Source organism: Astatotilapia calliptera, chromosome 12 (assembly GCF_900246225.1).
Source record: "Astatotilapia calliptera chromosome 12, fAstCal1.2, whole genome shotgun sequence".
NCBI classification, from domain to species: domain Eukaryota; kingdom Metazoa; phylum Chordata; class Actinopteri; order Cichliformes; family Cichlidae; genus Astatotilapia; species Astatotilapia calliptera.
In genome coordinates this window covers 20,899,211-20,922,769 of record NC_039313.1, presented here as the reverse complement: position 1 = coordinate 20,922,769, position 23,559 = coordinate 20,899,211, and the positions used below count along the sequence as shown (strand labels likewise).

The 23,559-nt window shown below is 40.9% G+C and overlaps 1 protein-coding gene across 1 annotated transcript in view; it reads left to right on the top strand.

The window, feature by feature from the left end:
* The window catches only part of LOC113033260 (drebrin-like protein A), a 38,134-nt gene extending 30,539 nt beyond the window's left edge, over nucleotides 1–7,595 (top strand). The window contains exons 9-16 of the mRNA XM_026186894.1: nucleotides 47–121; nucleotides 304–412; nucleotides 592–1,095; nucleotides 1,475–1,909; nucleotides 2,032–2,130; nucleotides 2,234–2,367; nucleotides 2,980–3,031; nucleotides 3,147–7,595. Of these exons, the coding sequence (XP_026042679.1) occupies nucleotides 47–121; nucleotides 304–412; nucleotides 592–1,095; nucleotides 1,475–1,909; nucleotides 2,032–2,130; nucleotides 2,234–2,367; nucleotides 2,980–3,031; nucleotides 3,147–3,283 (1,545 nt within the window). The 3' untranslated portion in view covers nucleotides 3,284–7,595. The remainder of the gene's footprint in view (nucleotides 1–46; nucleotides 122–303; nucleotides 413–591; nucleotides 1,096–1,474; nucleotides 1,910–2,031; nucleotides 2,131–2,233; nucleotides 2,368–2,979; nucleotides 3,032–3,146) is intronic.
* Nucleotides 7,596–23,559: the final 15,964 nt, after the last annotated feature.

Below are 23,559 nucleotides of genomic sequence, written 5' to 3'. Positions count from 1 at the left end.
CAGCAAGCACGTAAACATGATTGCATGTGTGTTTTTGCACTGACAGGAGCAGCAGCAGAGGGAGCACGAGGAAGACATGAGGGCTCGTCTCAGACGGAGTGAATCTATAGAGAAAGCAGCAGTAAGTGATTCTTGTACTAATATAAAGATGCACGTAGCTCTACTAAATCTTGCGCTGAAGTAGCACTAACCCAACTAAGTGCACACATGTGTACATGTTGGCACTACACCGCTGGATTGGAAAAAGTCAAAGGAAATGGTTAAGATATTGAAAATGCTTACTGTATTTTACTTGAATGGCAGGAGGCAGCAGCGCTAGTATCCCAACGCTCCATGAACCCCAGGGAGTTCTTTCGGCAGCTGTCATCATCATCGTCACAAAGTCCCACCAGCCCTGGATCCTCCCGCACTGGTAAGAGCTTCAAAAGAAAGCGATTCTATCACGTATTCGCCCGAAGTAGCAGACATGGTTATACAAACACAAGAATAAGCCCTAGATTTCAGTGCATCCACTTTCAAGTTTTGTTTGTTATAAAACGTGTTTTTCATGTTTTACCTTCTAACACCAGTTTTTTTTTTCTTTCTACCCAGGCAGACCGTTCAGACGATACCAGCGGAGCCTGACAGACACAGCCTTCATCTTCTCAAAAGCAGAAGAGAGTGCAGCATCCTCCCCTCGCAGTTCTCCCCTGGTCTCCCCCTTTTACCGGGCTCCTCCTTCCCCCATTTACCGTGCCGTCTCCCCCCCCATAAGCCCTAATTTCTGCCTCGCTGCAGCTCCGCAGAAGCCCAGAGCGCCCACGTCACCGCCCCTGTCTCCTCTTCGTCCTGTCCCTCCAGTTTCACCTCTTCCTAGCATTCCACAAACTAATAACCAGGCTGCAGATGAACCCAAAACTACATCTCCAACAGAACCTTCTGCACCTCCAGCATCACCTAGTCTCTTGACTTATTTGCCCCCCACTTTAGCAAATGTCAACCCCTGTGAGGCACAGCCAGACACCCAGCCTGACGAATCAGCTTTGCACTCCAAGCCTCTTCTGAATTCAGAGGCTCCAGGAGCTCCTCTTAATGAGACTCCACAGCCAAACAGTGGTAGGGTGAAACATGATGCAGTCAGATATATTTCACTTTCTTTGTACCATACCTTTTCTGGAGGAAAATACTGACAAGCAAGAAGAATATTTAGGAAGATGCAAAATTAAGAAGAAACATATTTATCTGTTTAAAACATGTCCTTCAAAGTCATTAATGGTTTAGCGTGCAGGAAACTTTCATTGGTACTTATTGCAAAAGCTACTCCACATACTGCTGTAAATCAGCCCAGGGACTGTTAACCAATGGCTTGTGAAACAGAAATGATGATTATACATACCCTCAATGTGCACTTTACAAACATGCATGCTTATTAATACATTGATGTTGTTTTGTTTTTTTGTGTGCATTTATAGCTTTATAATTTTCTAATCCACAGACCTCAACACAGCCAGTCATGTGCACACTGAGCTGGTCTCAGACACTGGCTACAAAGTACAGGCTGTGCTGGTGGAGGAGGATGAGGAAGAGGATATGGAGGAGCAGGAGGAAGATAATCCTGAAACAAAACCAGAGCCTTTTGCTGTCACCACAGAACCAGCCCTGATAGAAATAGAGGAGGAAGAAGAAGGAGAAGAAAAAGAAAAACAGGAGGAAGAACAGGAAGAACAGGAGGACCATGAGAAGGAGGACAAGGAGGAGGAGGTGATGGAAGAATTAAAAGAGGAAACTGAGCCAGCATCAATCGAGGAACCAGCTGAGATAGAAACGGATGAAGAGGAGACAAAGGAAAATGGAGAGAAGAATAATCAGTCAGAAGACAGTCAGCCCACTGCTGAGCTTTCAGAGAAACAGGAAGACTCAGCAGTTGCAGGTAGCCCTCAGCTTCTTACAGAAACCTTTTTTAAAGTGGATTGTTACAGTGTCATTATTTCTAAATGCAATGCTGCAGTTTTCTGAAAATGATACTTTAACATTAACAAACCAATCTTTTAGATGCCGAACCAGTTTGTCAAGGAATCGAACATGAGACCGTAACACTGTCGAGCAACGGGATCGGACTGGGAGATGACACAGCGGAGCATAATGGCATAGGTCGGGCAACCAGTGACGGTTCAAACAATGCTTTTGTTTTTTTTGATATCACATGAGCGCACCAGTTGAAATAACGAGTGATTTTCACACTGATCTTCCTCAGTGCAATGTGTGAATCCATCTGAAGCTGAATTCAGCACTTCAGAGGTGACTACGTGCTACAGTCTCCACGGCACTGCAGAGGAGGACGACATCAATGAAGATGAGAAGCAAGAGATCTCAGAAAATGGAAAAGAGGTGTTTTGTCCACAGACACGCAGACAATAATATTGCTAATGCAAAGCCCACAAAACCTGTTTATGTAATTACATTTTTTTTTAAATTCAAACTATATTGTATGATGTCATCTCTACAAGTGATGAGGACTGTTTTAATTGTGTCACTGAATGCCACAAAAGAACAAGTCTACTGTGTAAATTGTATGGAACGCCATATGGGTGGTACAGTTTAGAACAAGCATTACTTCAACAGGAGGACGTTTGTGCATTTTTTGGGAAATAATAATAATAACGTAATAAAAATAAGAAAGGGAAAATCATAGTAAAATAACATGGAAGCTGTTCAGTGATGGTTTTTTTATAGTTTTTGAAATTGAGGTATGTTATTTATCATCCAATACTTGCTAGTAGCGCAGACCCACAGATGATTTTGACCTTTTCATTTGAATTGTTAAAAACAAGTAAAAAAGAAAAAAAAACATATAAAATGAAAGTTCATATGAGAAAGTTTTCATGAAAGTTCATGATTTTCTTTTTTTTTTGCTTTATTCAATCTTCTGAATTGTAGTTAAACATGAAATATATTTTCTGATTATAGTCTTCCTCTGCTCCGTTTTCCTTTCCACTTCAGGTTTTAGCCGAGCAACAGATATGCGTCCGAGCTCTTTACGACTACCAGGCAGGTAAGCTGCCTTTCAGAGGATAATCGGCATGCATGGGAACATAAAGTGCCTCCATTCACGATAATTACACTGTGATTATCGGATCTTCACCGTGTTATTTTGTTGTTCTTCACAGAGGACGAATCTGAGATCTCCTTTGAACCGGGTGACATCATCACGGACGTGGAGACGGTGGACAAAGCCTGGTGGAGGGGATGGAGCAAAGACGGACGTCAGGGCTTATTTCCTGCCAATTATGTGGAGACCATATAGTCAGGCAGACACACGCTAGGACAAAGATACAGACACACATAGACACACACTCAGGGACGCCATCTTCCCTCACGTTAATGCGTGTTTTTTTTAACTTAATCCTCCCACTGAAACTTTGTACTCTCTATTTTGTTGGAAGAATAAAGAAACACGAGGATCCCTGTTTTGTAGGGAGCAAAAAAGAAAAGTGTAACTCACGATTTTGATGTTTTTGAGGAAAACAAAAATTCTCACAAGTGTGCAGAAATTACCCAGCCTCATTTTCTCGGATAAAATAGAGAAGACCTTCTCTTACACCAAAATAACTTATTTCCTTTTGAGATGCAGTAGAAATGTTGGTGGGAGAGATCAGATCACAATGACAAATGATCACAAACTTTTTTTTTTTTGTCAAAGAAACACAAACAGATTTTTATAGTGTATAGTCTCCTTTTTGATCCACGCATATAACAAGCATTTCACTCTGCTCGCCATTTGTATACATGTATCAGACATCGTCTTATAATCATCCTCCTGTATTCCCTGAGTTATTTTGTAGCATGGCGTTTGTTTCTGAAAGTCTCAGCGCACAGTTAAATTACCCAAACCAGAACTGAGGTATAGCAAACGATAAAAAAATAATAACTATATTTTAAATTGGGCTATATTTTGTTCATATGGTGATCTCCTCCCATGCTTTTTGTGATTATAGCTTGTCTTTTATTTGCCTAGATATTAACAAATTATTGCGTTATACCAACACAAAGATGATCTGAAACATCTTCCAGGTTTAATCCTCTTTAATATCATTATACTCTACACTGTATATAATAATGTAAAAAAAGTCCTTTTTCTATCCTTGTTTATATGTTTGTATGTTGTATGCTTGTTTAATGCTCTTTTATTTTGTATTTACTCCAAACTTACATAGCATCTACAAACAAAACTATCTTTAAAAGTTTGTCTCCTGCTTATTTCTTCACTTTTACTGTTTCAAACAATCAAAATACAGTGGTTACTCTCTTTATTGTTAACTGTCTCTTTCTTTAAATAATATTAATATGCAGCATTGATAATATTTTACAGCTAAAGCCTTTTTTAAGTATCGGGAAAATGTAGTTATTCTTTTTCAGAATTCAAGCACTTTTCTTAAAAAAGGATTTTAAAAAATGCCTCGACATTGTATAAACACAACAATAACACACAGTTTACTGGCCATCATACGGTATACTTGCAGCCAAAACAACTTGACACCAACATCAGTCTTGCAAAAATCACATTCATTCTCATGTAAGAACACATTAATATCTAAATAGCAAATTGTAACAGCAGAACTTCATGAAAATTGCAATTTTTTTTAAAAGTTTTTATTTCTTTAAGCATTTAGTGTTGGGGATATTTTAATATGCAAGTATTTCCATCACACATACTGTGCCCTGATTATTAAAGAACAACAACAAAAAATGGTTGTAGCAGTGCTATATTTGCACCTATAGGTGGAGACATTGCCTTTTCCAATTTGTCAGTGACAGCATTTTTGAAAGAGAGCTCAGTGAAATGAACAGATTCCTCAGGACAAAAGGCAAAATATTTTGACAGGCAGAGAGGGGGCTCATTGTTACACACAGTTTAGAAGTGGGATATCCTGATGTTTCCAAAGCTAAAAATTGCTAATGCTTCTACACCTTAAACAGGATTTTCCCCTAGGGTAATAATGATTGATTGAATTTGACATTAATATTTTTTAACCATACACCTTTAATATTTATGGGGGGCTAGGTTACGGTCTTGTAGTGCCAGTTCAATAACAGCGTTTGGCAGATGTGCCTCTGTTCTGAAATAGAGAGGTAATGTTTGACATGGGTCTCATCCTGCTTGAACTGATGCCTGTTGACAGACTGACTAAATCTATCCAGGAGACTATTCTGCTGAAGTTATCCCAGAAGGCTAATCATCAGTGATATGTGTGAAAGGGTGATGAGCCTCTTATGAAATACTAATTGGTTTACAAGGACAAAACCATGAAAACCTGAAATGAGCAAAACCGTGAGACAGAAAAAAAAGTAAAAGTTTTAAAGCTGCAGTAAAATGAGTAAAAATGGATACATAGTGTAATGCCAATGTATATAATTTTACAGTCATATGCATGAGAGAGATAAACAGGCACAGAGTGGGAGATAAACTCAGAGCGAGAGGGCATCTGTGCGCAGAGAATGTAAGAGCAAATCAATTGAGACAGTTGCGCCCCCAATTCTCTCGTGTTGCCAGATCCCTGTTCTCATGGTCATCCCCACAACTCAAGATATCCCTTGTCTCTTAAGATTAAGGAGATTGATAGGGAGACACCGGCTAATGTGCCAGTCAAACTTTCCCTTCCCCTTTGTCTTTAGGCTGTTCCTTCCTTCTGTGACCCTCATCACTAACAAAACCCCTTTGAGTAAGGTGCTAAAGCACCCCCCCTCCAATCCCCACCACCCCTACATTCCCTTTCCTTTATCTGTTATTTAACTGACAGACCCTATCTGACCGGTCGAGGACTGACGAGTGTGGGACGGCTGAGGTGAAATGGCGGTAGGGAAGTGCCACTCACTGTAGCGTTATCAGCACATTGCCAACGACAGAAACCTAATCTGACCTGGCTGCTGATGGCTCGTGGCCTGTTGGTTGTGTTTCTGTTCCGAAGCTGATTCTGGCGACCCCTGAGTTACTTGTAAGGGGAGGATAGCGAGCACACGCGCACAGCGATGGAGGTGCATAAGCGTGGGTACGCATACGTTTACAAAAAATGTGCGCGTTCATGGCTTTTAGTCCAGATTTCGGAGGCGAGCCCGTAGCCCTCACCACTGTTATCTTCAACTTTTTGTAATTAATTATGTTTGAAAGTGGTGTCAGTTAACATGAGACAAAAAAACCCTCCATCTTACCTTCTTCATCCTAACTGTAAACACCTGGGTGACTTTCTTTTTCTTTTTGGCTGAGTTTTCTGCAGTAGGAAGCGTAAAGGATGGGGTCACCCCCTCTCTCCTCGAGGCTTCAAGTTACCTTAACAGTCTTTGGGTAAGAAAACTGCATGTTCAGATCTTCCCTTCTCCAAAGTGCTGTGAAGCAAACAGTCCCTATTGTCCTCTGCTTTGGTAAAGGTTTTAGCGGAGCTCAGGCATGCAGTTTTATTCTTAAAATACTTAAGAAGCTCCTGGTTTTCCTCGTCCCTTGCTGAAATAAAGATCAGTATTTGTAGGTGCAAGCATGCATGAGCCCTCACTGAGAAAATGGGTTTCACTTTCTTTGTGGTTCTTTGTTCTTTAGGTCAAACAATCAGTGTAAGCAACATTTTATATGAGTGGATCAAACATTACACATTGGGAATAGATAGCTAGCATGGTGGTGTATCAAAAAAAAGAGAAGAAGACGTGAATCCAACTGATGCAGTTTGCTTTTGAGACAGTTTCAAGGCTACAGCAGTTATCTAGGAAGAATTTCTCCAAACTGTTATCCAACATAAATCAGCTTTAGCTTGGTGATAATTCCATCTGGCTTAAGTCTTGATTAAACCTTTGCTTTTAAACTCGTCTCTTGTTCTTGACATTGTCATTTTCTGTTTTCCCTTTAAAGATAATCTTCAAAACCGCTGAAGTAGATAACGCCTCGGAAGCTAATGATGGCTCCAGCCAAGATTTTACTGTCAGCATAGAAACCGGCCCATTAACTTCTGAAGCCCTCTTTGGCAAAGCTCCGTATCCCTTCCATTGCCATCAAAAGCTATTTTCCTCGGCCAGTCCCACACAACCCTAACAATGAACAGAGGATTAGAACATCTCTCAGTCTTGAAGCAAAAAAATTGCAGAAATGGATTTAAAGAAAAACAAAATCTCTTTTTAACAATCATTGGTGAAAACTAGTTGGCAGCATTTCCACATCAGGATTTTTCCTGACGTGATTCCCGAGAGGCGGTTTTTGCTTTTACGATACAATTCCTGCGCTTGCAATCAGCCAACATGTGGCATTGTGATCCAATCACAGAGACTTTTCCCCCCTCTTCAGTTTATAAATGGTTAAATCTCTCAGTCTATTGTGAAGGAATCTTCAAAGTGGATGGAAACCACAGGGGAACATTGGTAGTTGTTAATTAATGCAACAGAATCTACAAATGCTTTATTTTACTGATTCAAAAGAGGAAAAACATGCTTTGAATCTAGCAACAGGCACGTCTAAATCTCTTACCTCATCTTCAAGCTGTTACCCTGAACAATGAGAAGCTGTTGTTTCTCTGAAAACCATAAGTATTTTTTTAATAACTGTGCTTTGGTTCCAGAAGAAATCTTTCTTTCTCTGGTCTAGATTTATTGGGTCTTTATTCTTCCTGATCATTTATGTTTCCATTCAATAAACTGACATAAAATGTGTTTTTCTAAAATGATCTTTTGTGGTCTTTATGGCTATCACTGTTTTTAAAGGGAAAGGCGAAACACTACACATGAAAGGCAACTAAAGCAAAACTGGCAAAGTTAAGTGATAACTTCAGATTTTCTAAATCGCTTTAAATCCATGGAATGAGTGGTTTAAGGATAATTTGTGATTGTGCACACAGTCATATCCAGAGTAGTGTTGGCAGTTGGTTGAAGAATAAAGAATTGTTATCAATAAGAATTATGACCTTAAACTGGGGACTAAATTGTAATCGGTAGACATAAAAGTGCGGGCAAGATCCTGGAGGTCAATGACGGGGTGAGCTGTCTCTTACCCTAAAGACTAACAGGGGTGAAAATCCCTGTCCCTTTGGTGGCTGACACGCGCACACACATATCCACTCTGGGTTTCAGACACATTGCCTTTGGCACCACAATCGCTGCCAGATGCTGTGACTTTCTTTCAGACAATTCATTTCACAAGTATCTCTGAAAGAGCAATGCCGATGGTAGGTTTTGAAAGAGACAAATGTACATACACGCGCGCGTGTGTGTGTGTTTTAACAAGTGATGGAGTTATGCCGGTGGCAGTGAGAGAAAAGGACACATATGAGATCAGATAGAGACTAATTCACAACCTGGCCTAAGGACACCAGGCAGGATAATGTGAGACATCTTTTCTCACACCATTTAGGCTAGTCCCAAAGGGACGCAGTGTTTATTTCTTGGCTGAACTGCATGATTCAACCAAGAAAAGTACCAGTGACAAAGGACTACAAAAACATAATGTTTGATTAACTTTTAAACAATATTAATCCATCCACTTCTAATTATTTCACTCTGCATAATGTCTATACAACGTATATAGAACACTTTGCTGTTCCACTGACTGTGATGTTAACCGTGCAGATTTATAGTGGAAGAGACATCCAGTGCCAGCCCTTGGCAGCCCAGGCACGGTGCCCGCCCCAAGGGAGGTAGATGATGGAGAGCAAACAGCTAATAATTAATACCATGATTACACAGGCTGCAACAACACTGGGAGACAAACCTTCACACACCCGGGCAGGGTCCTGACGAAGACTGATAGCACCGGAGCATGCAAGTACATGCACAGATGCACAAATAGACATGCACTGCGTCTGTCACGTGCATACTAACTCCAACCAGAACTCACACAATCATTGCCATAACATCTAACATCTCTTTGTTCACAGACAGATCAATTAAGGCCACACTAAAGGATCGCCAAGATAAAAAAAAAACAGCATTCTCATCACGCTGTTTTGATTTTACTAGACCTCTGCAACATGGAAATGAAAGCCCGTCTCCTATTCTATTCTATTACGCATTCCTCAGATGAACCACTGCTGTTTGCTCCTCACTGTAAACACCAGCCACGTTATATTAATTCGGCTCCTCCTGCAAGTCTTTTAAAGTAAATAAATCCAACTTGCTAACCAACCACAAAAAGCCTACCTGTCAAATGTAGAGGTGATACTGTTATTCCAAGGCTAAAATGACTAAAAAAATGTGTTTAGGCTGTAGCAAAAATGCCTAGACCCCCCATGCAAGTGTGGATGAAACATCCCATCCATATAGCCATTACTTTAGCCACACAGAAGGATAACAACATAAAAACGTCACAGTCACCCTCATTAGCAGCTGGGATGGGGTTCTTTTCATTTGTATGTGCATGCACGAGGTCCATGATGGCTTCCATATGGAACCCCCTTCATTTTTTAATATAACCAGCATCACGTTACTTTGGGAATGAAGTGATTCCAATTTCTCCCAAACCACAAGCATTTTTCTAAATGTGCTCGGCATGTCCAGGATTTCCTACCATTTGAAAGGATGCAGAGGTGGGTACGGCGTGTGTTTTCACTATGGTGTGGCTTGACTATCTCCCTCATATATGAGTGTGTCAAATCCCGGGAAGGCTGGAAATGTGGTGTGAAAAATGTGTGCAGTAATGTGTATGTGAAAATGTGTGGGTGAGTGTGTGTGTGTGTGTGTGTGTGTGTGTGTGTGTGTGTGTGTGTGTGTGTGTGTGTGTGTGTATATAGAGAGATGCCAACCATGAAGGGGCCATGCAAGGCCCGGGGCCCACGTCCTCTGGCCACCACTTCCTACTGCTTCGTGCCACATTGACTTGGTTTCCATTACCACAGTGGAAGGAACAATAAAGGGCTGATGTGGATGTGTGGTCTACCGACACAGCAGAGACCTGGACGGCCTAGGACAGACTGGACTGAGCTAGTGAAACCATGTGTGTGTGTGTGTGTGTGTGCGCTTGTCAAATATTAACAACTCAGTCTGCTCACTCTGCATATTTATTGAGCTACTTTTCTCATCAAATATGTGGTGTTTTCACTGATTTCATTTCTTTTTAATACTGCAACTTAAATTATTGTTACATAACTGTGCCTTGTCCAAAACAGTGCTCGTTTGACATTTCTTTGTTACTGGAAAGTGTGCCCTCCCTCTGCCTGACCCCAGAGAAGAAAAAGAACTTAAATCTTCAGCATAGATGAAAGAATTAAACTAGATTAAAAAAAACCCAGAGCTGGCTGTGATATTACTGACAAAAATAAGCTTATGTTGCAGAAAAGAGTTTCTCATCTCTTTGTTTTTTTTTGGTTTTTTGTTGTTTTTTTCTGTTTGAGGAGATGATGACACATTTGATCCTGTCTCACGGCGTCACATGTCAGACTCCTCATGCCCTGTCACTCTGACAGCTCACAACCCGCGAGGCAAAGGATCATGGGTGCTGTGTCAGGCACAGCGGGGAGGTCGGAGGAAGGCAAGCTAAATGCACGATGTGCGTTTCCGCATGTCACTGTGCGCGTCCATGCCTGTGTGTGATTTTATGTGTGACTCGGGGTTGTGTGTGCATGTGTGTCAGTCTGAAGGGATGGATGCATGCCAAAGGCGAGAGCAACACCATGTCAGACTGCTAGTAGACGATCCCCGTTTCAGATACACTAATACAAACAGGCAGCTCAGCCATGAAACCATTTCCTCCCGTGACTCCTCTACTCCCTTCCTCTCTGCTCTATGTGCGTCAGCAAGGTATGGCAAGGTGCATTAGTCATATGTTAGTCTTGAGCTTAGACACACACACACTGTGGAATCAGGGTGCGAGGGACAGTTAATATCGAAACCGTCATCGAAAATCGATTTAATGAATCGTGACAGTACATGAAGCTTACATTAATGTCTGCATAACGTTTGGTGACCCATGCCAATTAATATGTTGCATAACCAAATAACAATATCTTGCCAGTCAAAAATGACTGTGACACATTTGCTCTCATAAAATTAGTCATCATGGGTGAATTTCAGACTTTTAAGTGTGATTAATAATAATAGATGTGAGTTTTGGTGGGGCTTATTAGCTCTCTCTCTCTCACACTCTGTAGCTGAAGGGAATTGAAGAATTATCAGTGATGTGAGAGTGGGTCAGTGGATGACCTATCAAAGTTAACGTCCATGACTCTTCAAAGCTGACAGGTTGAATGTGTAAGCCTTGGTCTTCTTGGATGCAATATATCCCAAAAAATTAATCTGACGAATGCATGTATTTAACAACTTCCTGCAACACACAGACAGTGAAATGTACATATGTGGCTATTAAATATGTCCATATTTTATATTCTTTCAAAAAACCACTTTCCTAGTTACATTCCTTTGTAAAGCTCCACAACCTGCTGATACACCTTACTGCAACTCTGTCATACAGATACTGCTTTCTTATAATATTTTTCTTTTCTTTGGTTAGTTCTGTAAGATGACAGTTTTACTGTGGCTATTTTGAGGGTATTTGAGTTACCTTACATGTGCTTTGACACTTTCATTTTTAGTTTGACTCAACTCCGGATTACGTCACGAAATGACCTGTGGACCTTATTCACAGTTGACCTCACTTGGGTATTGCATCGAAAATAAGCATATACATTCTCGCTACTGAAAATCTTAAAATTGGTTTAGGCAAGAGTGCTGCTTGTAAGTAGGACATTTAAGCTCTCGTGTAGAGCCCTGCTGGGCAATGTCTGGGCCAGAACTTATTATATGTGATTTTATAAGGAATACAGCAATTATTTTGCAGTATAATCCATTATAATTATAATTTCTTTTTCTTCTTTGGGTGAACGAAAACATGCTCGAAAAACGATATTTGAATTTGCTTTGTAGGTGATGTCTTCCTATGACAAAAACTAAAGTAATTTTTCTCTGCGATTCTGGAGATTTTGGAAGTGAACGTAAATTCTCAATGAAAGCGCGCTCGCATGAATGGGGCAAACATTATCGTCATGGCAACGATAGTATTAAATAAATAAATGACCAGGCCTACAGTGTAATTGCCCATTAGAGGCTGGAATATTGCACGGTTAGGAGATCTCTCCAACAAAGACCATTCTGTAGTTTAAACCAGAGAGCAATCATAGTACATATGAAGCTAGCATGGAAATTGTGATGGCCTCATACAAAGATATGAATAGTAGGCCCATAATAGTTGTGGTTTTGCCTGAATGATTGCTTTTGAATGAACAGTTGGTTATAGCATTGGCTTGAAATAGTTCTAGCTGTCTGCCACTGTCAAGCAAAAAGAGTACTGCATACTTTCAGTGTTTTGGTCAAGATGTGATGTTTTTTACAGGTGTATGAATCTTGGAGTAATTGGTAATGGGCAGCAGCAACTGGGGCCTCTGTGTGCCACCTGGAGAATAACATCAACCCTGCCAACCACCACCCATTTACACCCCTTAGCACACACACAGTCTCTCTCTCTCTCTCTCTCTCTCTTTCTCTCTCTCTCTCTCACACACACACACACACACACACACACACACACACACACACACACACACACACACACACACACACACACACACACACACACACACACCACACACACACACACGGTGTGTAGACACTGTAGTCACTGAAAGGATGTTCCTTGGAAGCAGAAAGAGCGAAAACTGGCTCTAAATGTAGATGTATAAATAGTCCCCACACTGCACAACATGTTCTGTTTTGATGTAATTATGGTGCAGGAAGAGTCTGGTTTAGCAGAGAGCGCTCTTGGGCAACCGTTGTGGGGTCTTTAACAAGGCATTTGGTGAGAAAAACGGTTGCACCTGGCTGAGCTCAGTGTGTTTTCAGAGTATGAAGGAAAAGAAAGGAAAAGACAGAGGTGTAAGCAGGTAGAGAAACTGAAACGCAAAATATGAAGAGGCAAACACACAAACACACGCGCACACACTTACACACATTCACACGGTTACAGGAACACCTGGACTTGATGAGAGCCAGATGTTCAGGACAGTTAAGCCTTCTGTAAAATGGAAAACAAAGCAGATTGAAAGATAACAGAAGCTGGGGCCTGTATCTGCACGGTCATTGAAACACATCATTTAGAACACATGCCGGCATATTGGATTGATTTAATTTGCACACATACCTTGAGAATGATAAGCTTGTTAACGAAACTTTGTGCAGGTATCCATAATGACTGAGTGCAAACTCTATATTTTTTACTAATGGGACTGGGAGTGTTGCACTGTCCCACAGAGTGAGGCAGGAGTAAAAGTAGAAATATATGTGCTGAACACAAGGGGGAGCACTTATTCTTTCCCCATCTTTTCCAGGCCACACAGCCTGCCCTCACTTCAGTACAAGCAATCTTTTCCAGTCCATTGTTCCCTGCTATAAATCAGGAACTACTGAGTGTTTGTGTGTGTGTGTGTGTGTGTGTGTGTGTGTGTGTGTGTGTGTGTGTGTGTGTGTGTGTGTGTGTGTGTGTGTGTGTGTGTGAAAAGACCAGTCAGTCTAATCAACCAAATCACACCCACCCACACATGCCATATAAATATGGAATATTTACAAAAAGCAGCATTGCTCCTTAAAAAACTTAAACTTTTCCGAAATGTTAGTGCCCAACCTAAATAAATAAAAAAAATTTTTTTTTAAATCGTCAGGCGCAGGCAAAACACTGACATTAAATCTGTAACCTTTTCAGGACATGCGAGGAACTGTAGTAATTTCAAAACACAATGGAGCTCAACACACTCCCTCTTAACACTTGTACAGGCCCGTGGCATTGAGTGATTTGAATTCTTACTCTGGTGAGTTTCCCCCCTCCGTGAATTAATTAGTCTTTGCCAAAGCGGGCCACATTTGTCATTTGAATTTATGCTAATGAGCGCCGAGGTCTCGTGGAAGAGCTGATAGGCCGGAGCAGCTGCTCTGTCCTTGCGGGGCCTAACTGTCTCCCCCTTTTTAACTGCTCCATCTCTCTGTCTACTCCTCTGTCTGGCTCCTCATCTCATTTCTCTCTTTCAGGTTTTGTCTGCTTCTCTACCCCCCACACCTTCCTCTGCCCTGTTCTCACTCTCCTTTTTACTCCTTCCCTCTCTTGCGCTCTCTCTCTCTTTCTCTGTCTCTCTCCCCTCCTTGTCTCTCCTCCTGCGGCCTTATCATCCCACCTTCTCCTTTTCTCCAGCCTCCTTCAGGTGCTGGGCTCCATGAACTGTCATTGGTGAAGAGACTGCCCATGTCCCTGGCTGATAAGCCAGCTAATTATCCAACACTTCACACAGGGAATCAGCAAACAGACAGCTACACACAGGCTGCAAACACTGTATGCACACACCAATAGGACATAAAAAAAAAAGTTATAGATAGATAGATAGATAGATAGTTAGAGAGAGAGAAAGAGAGAGAGAGAAATAAGTAAATAAATAATATAAGGGGAAGGTAGAGTTTGAACCACAATATTTTGGTCATAAAATAGCCCCTCCTTTCCAGTCCTGTATTAGGCTGTTATGAGTGAAAGCTGGTTGAAAAGTCAGTGGCGTATCTTGGCAGCAATTTTTGGAGCTGAGCACTCCAATCCAGCCTTCCAGGCTCCCAAGTTGATGGAGCAGAAATAAGCACTTTGGTGCTCTTTCTGCAATGTTCAAAATGCAGCATTGGTGCAGGGAGAGGTCCATATTCTGTAATGTTCCATTTTGAAGTTTGCTTCAAGTCGTGTCAAAGGGCTTAAGATAGTGTGCGAGGACAATCCAGCCAGACAATCACATGTTTTCCTTTTTTCAGCCGGTAATATTTTGATTTGTGATCTCCTGTGGCTGGTAGTGGGGAGGTGGGTGTGGGGGGCAGCCTATAGAACGCAACAAAGAACAGGAACAGCACTTTGATAAATTCTTCATTTAGTGTGATCAAAGAATTTACCTTTGGCAGTTTTTTCCCCCTGTGTAATAATGACAACCTTTTTTTTCTGCTGGAGATTTTCCTATAAAAATAGAGCGACCAGCAGTGGATAATGAAAAGTTTAAGAAATCTTAACTATTTGATAGGATACGTTTTTACTTCAAGTCAAGTCAGCTATCATGTGGACTAAATTTTATTTACTGTAGAGCTTCTAATAGGCTTAGCATGGAAATGTTGAGCAGATACCATATTTATACTTTTTAGACTTAATCAAATTACATTGGGAACTTTATATGTTTATCACATCGTTCCCAACACCCTAGAGTGTCTTCAGTAATTTGGCTCAGATACATTCCACCTACTCAAAGAGGAGAGTGAGGACTAATGTCATTTCGAGGGGATTATTGTGATCTTTCAACACATCTTTGGGGAGTTAAGCATGTTGTTAAAGAGAGGAAGGGAAAAGCAAGGAAAGTGATAAAAACCCCATCACAGAGCCTCTGTTTTAACTTCCACATTTTCTCCCCTCTCTCTCCTCCGTTCTCTGCCGTCTTCTTCCTCACAGCACCAAAAGCCATATTATGTGCTTGTCAAGATGGATAAACCCCTCAGCCAAATGTTCAGATGAAAACAAATAAGTAGGAGACGTTCATGTAATCGCTTCTGCCAGAGAAAGGCTGTAAGAAGAACATAAACACTTTCTGGAAATGTGCCTCGCAAATACTAATTCCCTCACGCTTTTGTTTGAGTCTTATTCAACTTCAGGACCATTTCATACTGTGCCATGATGAGATGTCACCATTGGAGACACGGTTAAAACTACTTTGCAACACGGTTAGCACCACTAAACAAAAATATGAGATCATATTACCTTGCTGCTTGTAAAACTGTCATGATTATATTCTGGGGAATTAAGGAAAGAATTCTTTAATTATCTTGGCTACAATTACGAATGGAGGCATGCACAAAAAAGGGGTGGGTTGGGGGCAGGAGGGTGTATATAGACTACTTTTAAACGATCTACTTCAGATTGCCTTATTATCAGGCCATGGATGCTCTTTGTTTGTAGTGGTGTGTTTTTCTATGAAATGGCTGGGCTCATTTCACACGAGAAAAGTCCCCCAACTGTCACTACACTCCCACAATCTTTCCAGCCAACCCCACCCCCCCATCAGTAAAGTTCCCATGGTGGTCTTTGGACAGCTCACAGACTTCTGTGCCAAATGCCTCAGTCAGATAAGGAGTTTGCTTAGGTTGTTTCACCACAGTGTGCCTTCAAATTCAGTGTAAGTATCACAGACAATGAGAATTACCGTAAAATACTGTCCAGGATCAAATGAATTCACTCTGTTAAAAAATATATGTATATATACATCACATCTTCATGACCAGGCAGTGCCACATGGACAAACCTTTCTCTTTTGGCCTTTTTACCCCAGGTCTGATGCAAAGAATACCTTCTGCTGCTGTAAATGCAACACAGAAATAGCAAAGAAAGAACGTAAGAGAGTGAGGGAGAGGCAGAAACAGTTATCTGGTGAGATGAGAAAAATACACAGCGAACCAAAGGATCCTGAAAAGTTTCAGAGAAAAAGCTCTCCGCTTGTTAAATATTAAGGTGAGAGGACATGCAATATTCCTAACAACTTCCCAGAGTTTCTTAAACTCACTTAGTGCGCTTGCAGTACATAGAATCCATTTCTCCTCCGAGTCCTCTGGAATCTAAAAGCTCTGTGTCTTTGCCTCACTTCAGCGCTCACAATTAAAGCTTAAAGCTTTGTTTGTTTCAGCTTAATGTCACAAATCAAGTAAACCGCACATGATGTTCGCAGTAAGTCTACAGTCGTTTTCTGTTTAGTGAGTACTGTTCAGCAGTTTGAGAAGAGATTCCTCCGAAGCAGTCAGACATCTAAAAAGAAATAACACCACATTATGTGGCTGGAACTTCGAGGACAACTGTAACTGCGGGTAGATCCCAAAAAATAACGCTCACAGTCTGTTAAAAAAGGAGCACTGAGAGCTCTGTGCTAGCCCCATTTCAAAGTGATGTAATACACACACACAGCACAAATAGCAACTAGATGAAGGGCTGTGGCCATGACCTATGTGTCTAGGGAGCTCATTTTCATAGTAACTAAACACCAATGTAATGTCTTCCCTGGAGTGAATAAATCCAGAGTACCAGCCATCTAATAAAAGGGATAAGGATAGGCAAATATGCAGGACAGGAAATAATATTAGGTTTGTAAAATGAAAAAAAAAAACCTCCAAAAAAAAACAACCCCCCTCCACACACACATACACACAGAGACCTGTACTCCTGACCTCTTTAATTCACTCTGAACTCAATTTCATCCGCCTTTAATAAATGTATCAAGGATGTTCTGGGAGATGCATTTGTTGAAATATAAACGACAGTGTGCTTTGTGAATCAGTCTTTTTTTATAGAGCTGATAAAAGCTTCTCTTTGAGCATTAATCTGTTAGTGCACTGGACTGCTTCTAATAAATGAAACTGCATTTAACCTCCTGAGCCACCGATCTTCTGACATCAAATGAAATACCATTTCCAACAAAATGTCATTATCATGGATTGAAAACATATTGCAATATGAACATTTACTATGATTCATTTCAGTTCAATTACCCCTCAATAGGACAGCCAGAAGAATTGAGCCGTAGACGCCCATGTAAGCCTGGTTTTAGGCCTGTGGTGTGTTAACTGATAAGCAGGCAGAGCATGTCCAGCCTGTGGGCCAGCTGGCAGGGCTCTAGTGTTTGTGTTGTGCTAGTTGGGATGTCAGGGCTATTGTGGGATGAAGCGGGCTGAAGAGGCTACAGGAGCACCAGGCCTCCCCCAGATTTGGCTGCTCTGACTAAATGGACCAGATCAATCACATTGGACGGCCTTGTGACAGTGAGTTAAGGTTCTATGGCACGGCGCAGCGTTTTTGGACACAACAGCCCTCGGCAAGGCTAGCTGGCTGGCTGGCAAACACACGCAAGCGTTCCTCTCACTTTCCTTGGGCTCACCAAGCAGATGGCGGTGGCAAGGACGGAGGCGGCTAGCCTGCCGTCAATCCCAAGCCCCCATTCATCCAGAGACAAGTGATGAGATCAGGGTGTGGTAGATGTGGAGAAGGATAAAGTGCTTGGTGTGGATAGAGGATGGACTTGTGTTAGCCAGGTCCACGCTGAATCACACACAGCTGGGCAGGGCCGGCCTGGCCTAAGGCTGAATGTATGAGGCATGGCGCAGGATAGTGGTTTGGGGATACAGTGGCAATGGAAGTCCCAGACAGCGGTGCAGTATGGTAACATGTCTGAGCTCTGCCTGGCATCACATCTGTCAGAATGTGCGTGTGTGTGTGTGGGAGGGTGTTTGTGTGGCCTTGCATATGTGTGTGTGTCCCGTGAGTTTATGCCAACCCTGTGTTTGGTGGCATCCAGAGATGGAGCAGGGCTAGCCTCATGCTGAGGCACACAAGAGGCCGAGTTGGAGGAAAATATGACCTACATTGCCATAAGGGAGAAGAGAATTCTTAGCTTTCACAATGCACACAGAAGCACCCTGCATACTGATGTGTACAGTATACAAATGCACAACATGTTCAGTTTTTGCTCAGATATTATCTCATAAATACCTCGCTTATTTATTTTAACATATACTTGACTAACATATAGTTGAGCCCTATAGAATTTTTTTTTTTCTGCAGAGTTGTTGCTTTAACCTGTTTGATAAGTACTATCAACTTGTTGGATTGGTAATCCATTATAATGACCTGATATCTTACATATTGCCCACAATACAGTCTAAAAGAATATAGGTATACCAAATGGTGTCCTCTAGCACGTAGGCTAGCAAAACCTTTAATCCATACAGTTTTAGGGCGTGTATGAAATGCCACAAGTATCTCATTCTTAATCTGCATTTGATCTGATTCTTTATTGTGTTTCAGAAACAGAGGGGAGGGGTACTGGCATGTCACACCGCTTTGTTTACTTGCTGACAATGAATCCTCCCACCTGCCTCTATGCAACTGAGTGTGAATGTTTTTTTGTTGTTGTTTTTTACTTCAGAAACCAAGTTTCTCCCACATTTGTGGTTTCTGTGCTAAAAAGAATGCTGTGTTGATTGGATTTTCTATAATAATGTTGTCAGAATTGATTTTTAATTACGATTCAATCCATGTGTATCAGGAGAATCCCGCTATTGAATATCTGTAATTCCTTTCAGTGTGTAGTGCATCTCTTTTAAACCATTACACAGACTGAAATGAATGCCATTGCCAAATGATTTTAAGCCATGAATAGTAGTAATGGCACTGAATCCTGGTAGTAGTATTGGTTTGTAACATAAAAATGTCAATCTGTTTCTATTTTGAAGAAGACGTAGCCTGAAAAAAGGCAAAGAAAAAGAAATAACATAATTGCGCTTACATAGTTTGTTCCCTTATTGTAGCTGCGATATACATTCATGCTTTTAGATCTAATCCCTGCTGTTTTTGCAGTTTCCTTACCGTAATTTAAAATTAAGCTGAGATTTTACAGAGAAGTATTCCAACTCATCTCCTTCAATAACTTTGGATGATTCCCAGTACAAACCAAAGGACTCTATGACTTATTACAAATATTTATCAGAGCATTCACCGCTGCCAGCGTCTCGCCATGCTCTGGACACTGTAACTAATTGGAGATCCTTTTTTGTTATCACTCCTCTCTTGGTGGTTGAAATGTAAACAGGGTGTTATGAAAGTGCCCTTATGGCGTGGGGGAAGCGAGCGAGGCCACTGTGGCACTTACACGCCATGCCTTATAAATAAGTAATGGTACTGGACGTGTAGTGGTTAGTCATAGAGGAGGAAGGTCCGCGCATCAGCCCCACCTCTGTTTGCGTTGTACATATTTCATAAGATGCTGGGTTGGAGAGAAGTTGGAGGTTGTGGGGTATTTGGGAGGGTGGCTGAAATAAAAGGCAGCTCGCACAGACTACTCTCTGTTCACTGTCATGGGTCTGTTACTATTAATAATACCAAGTGTCCTCTCTCTCCACTGATACAAGTTTATGGTGTTTTTCTCCTCCCTGCCTTCCTGTATTTGACAACAAAATAGAGCCAGCTGCCGCTGTGCCCACAGAGACCTCAGGAGAACACAGTACAGGTTGCGCAGTGTTAGTTTTAACAATTAACACAAACTTTCCCTTACAGTGTCCAGATGACTGTTTCCTTCAGGGCTCTGATCAAAGTTGGCATGGAAAGACGCACACACACAGGCTTTTACATTAAACCACCATACATCTGTTCTGTGATGTCTGCTAAGTGTCACGTGCACTTAGGATGTCCAGTCAGTGTTTTTGTATTAACTAATTTTATTTGTATTTTTCATTTGTGGTAACTGATCTTTGGTGGCAGTGGCCTGCATTGATTAACTGAAACTGTAGACGCTAATCTCTATTCAGTATCCCTTCATTGCCTAAGATGGGGTTGCAGAAGAACCAGCTTGTGGCAGTAACTAACGTTTCCCCACCAATCAATGACCTTTATGTCTTCGTGATCATGTAATGGAGGTCATGTTATCTAAATAGCTCAGGATCCATCTACTGTTTGCTCACTGCTCAAGCAACACCTTGAATTATTGATTGGAAGCATGGAAGAAGCCCTTCAGAACAATATTACCCAAGCAGTGCCTTACAGAACGTTACGGGCGCGGGCAAAACTCGAACTGCAACACTTAAGTGCCCTCGCTGTGAAAGCAGATTTTAAAAGCTTGTGCCATCAATTCACACAGCTCCAGATCTAATTAGTCACCTGTGGAATATTGATCGCCGTACGCAATTACAGGAAAATCAAATCTGAAAAAATACACCTTTTTATAAAACTATTAATTAATAAATAATAGAAAAATAAACAAAATGTCCAGTTTCATGTGTGAGATTTGGAAAAAGGAGCTCATGCTTAGGCTCTATACTTATAGCAGATACATATATTTCAGATTGTATCATCAAAACAGATATAAAAACTGAGCTATACAGGGGTACATATTAACAAATACTTGCTTCTTCATACTGCTTTTCAAAAGGGAAATGGTCAACATTTTCTTAATATGTTTCCATGTGAATATGGCTTTCAATGATTTTGTGTTTATGTTTTTTATTTGTATTAACATTAGTTTTCAATAAAGATTTGATTGATTGAACCATTGTGCTGCTTTAAAAAAAGACAAAAACATGCTCTTTTACAAGCTTGAATGATGTTGAAATAATATTTATTTTCATCAACCAGATAAAGGGAACATGAGCATCCAACATATTTGAAAAAAAGGGAAAAAAAACTAAATAAAACATGTGACGTGCTCATCTAGGCCGAATTTTTAAAACAACATGAAACATTTGATGTGTGAAAACCCATTTTTCTGATCTTTAGTGAGCATTAGTTGGTTGTAGAAAACAATGAAGAAAGAAAAGCACTAACAAAAAGACTAGGATTTTTAAAAATAATTTCTTTGCCTGGTCTGATGATCAACAGGAATTCTGAATGACAGTAACATGTTACCAGATCTTTGTGGTAAAGTGGCACTGAATACAATTATTATAATATCTGTAACTATACTGTTTTGGCTTAATTTTGACTCCACTTGACAACATTTCATGTCTCATATTAAAGCACAATCACATATTTTTAAAAAACACAAACTGGATCCAAAGGATTTCCAAAAATCGGTGTTGGGCAGGTCTTGGGAATGCTGGAGATGAGTGCACTTTAGGCATAGATGTAGTAAAGGTTAAACCTTTGAAAAGGTCTTTAACCTCCAGTGACCAAAGCAAATCTGGGCAGCAATTTTGCCAGAGTGAGTGAGCTCACCTAACTTTCTCAACTGTGTTGTACAGTCAAATAAAAAAAAAAAAATATATATATATATATATACATATGTGTGTGTGTTTAAAAAAGCACACAATAAGTGAAGACTACCTAACCTGTTGCCAGGTTACTGCTAGCCTGCAATCTCTTCCTCTCAAGGTGGAACAAAGACAGAACAGATATGTAGCAGTCTCAGCAGCACACCTCTAAATATAAAGTCTTGAGGTCTTGTCTTTTTGCAGTGCTCTCCCTTCTCTTTGGAGAAGGTTAATGGGAAGTGATGGTCATGCGGTCTGTTGCTGCAGGCAAGTAAGCCTCGGGCCATCGCACTTTTGACTACCCTTTGTGTTTGTGTGTGTGTGTGTTCCTGGGTATGTGTAATTGACCAGTATATTGCCAATGTGGAATTTAAATCTCCTTTAGGGACAAAAGAGCTCACTAAAATGAGGAAAGCTGCAGTATATTTCACAAATTACAAAGTAGCTGCATAAACAAAGAGACCTCGCGAGTTCACGGGTCATGTAAGGACAGGCAATTTATTCACTAGCTGCTTCAGAAGCACGTGTTTGTGCAATATTTAACTACGGCCGAATACAAGTGTATCACAGCTATCATGTTAGGACATGATGTTACCAGAAGTGCTGGTAAAGTAAAGTTCTATGAAATTTAATGTATGCTGATACTGTGTGGAACCTAGTGTTGAGTTATATGGGTCAGACATCGTGCTCCTGGGGGCCAATTCCAGCCTGCAGCTGAGGGATTTGGCTGAGTCAGCATCTGTAGTTTACTCTCTGGGACCAGGATGCAGCACAGTGTTCCGCTGTGACTAGGCAACCAGCCTCAATGTTATGTGCACACATGCAACTGCTGTGCTTCTCTCTAATTTAAGTCCGGCTGTGTCCCACTTTTACCTCATGCAGTCAGGACATTGCAACTATATTTCATTGAGTAACTTGCACTAAGAAAACAAAACATCCTCCTCCCTTCTTCACTTGCTGCTGTTATAAGGCTACCCAGTATTCTTTTTTGTCTATTAATCCTGCTATTTGTGTTATTGGGATTTATATGAAGGTTTGAACGCTATTCTCACTGTCACACCTTACTGAGTTTGAACATCATCAAATGAGTAAAATCTATTTACATTTAAATATCAGGAGGTATTTAAATCATCTTTCAATTTTGTGTCCAACTTTAAACTCAGATTCAAAGAAATCCCTAAATATGTACAAATACTAATATGCAAATAGAACAGCTAAGCAGCTAAACAGCTAAACATTATACAGCGGATCAAATGAAGGTCATTGTCCTGTGGAAGCAAAGGCTTGAAAGGTGTTGACCAAGGATCACATATAGAGCTCAATTCTTAATGCTGCAGATGACAGGGGACTGAGTTGTTAGGGTGATGCAAATGGATATATTGTGTTCAGTAGTTTGCCGTGCCCACCATGTGATGAATAATAAAGTTTTATTCATTTTCTCCATCTCTCGTTCCATGCAATGAAACCTCAGACTGACTTCCCTTCATTTCTTCTTTATGATAGTATACGTGCAGGTGTCAGAGAAGTCCAAAATATGGGGACTGTTCAAAGCAGTGGTGATAGCTATTTCCTGGATATCAACAACATTGCTGTAAGGGCAGCCTGCATTTAAATCATCTTTTCTGTCAGTGCGCCCCAGGGTGGCTGTGGTTACAATGTAGCTTGCCATCACCAGTGTGTGAATGTGTGTGTGAATGGGTGGATGACTGGATATGTAAAGCGCTTTGGGGTCCTTAGGGACTAGTAAAGCGCTATATAAATACAGGCCATTTACCATTT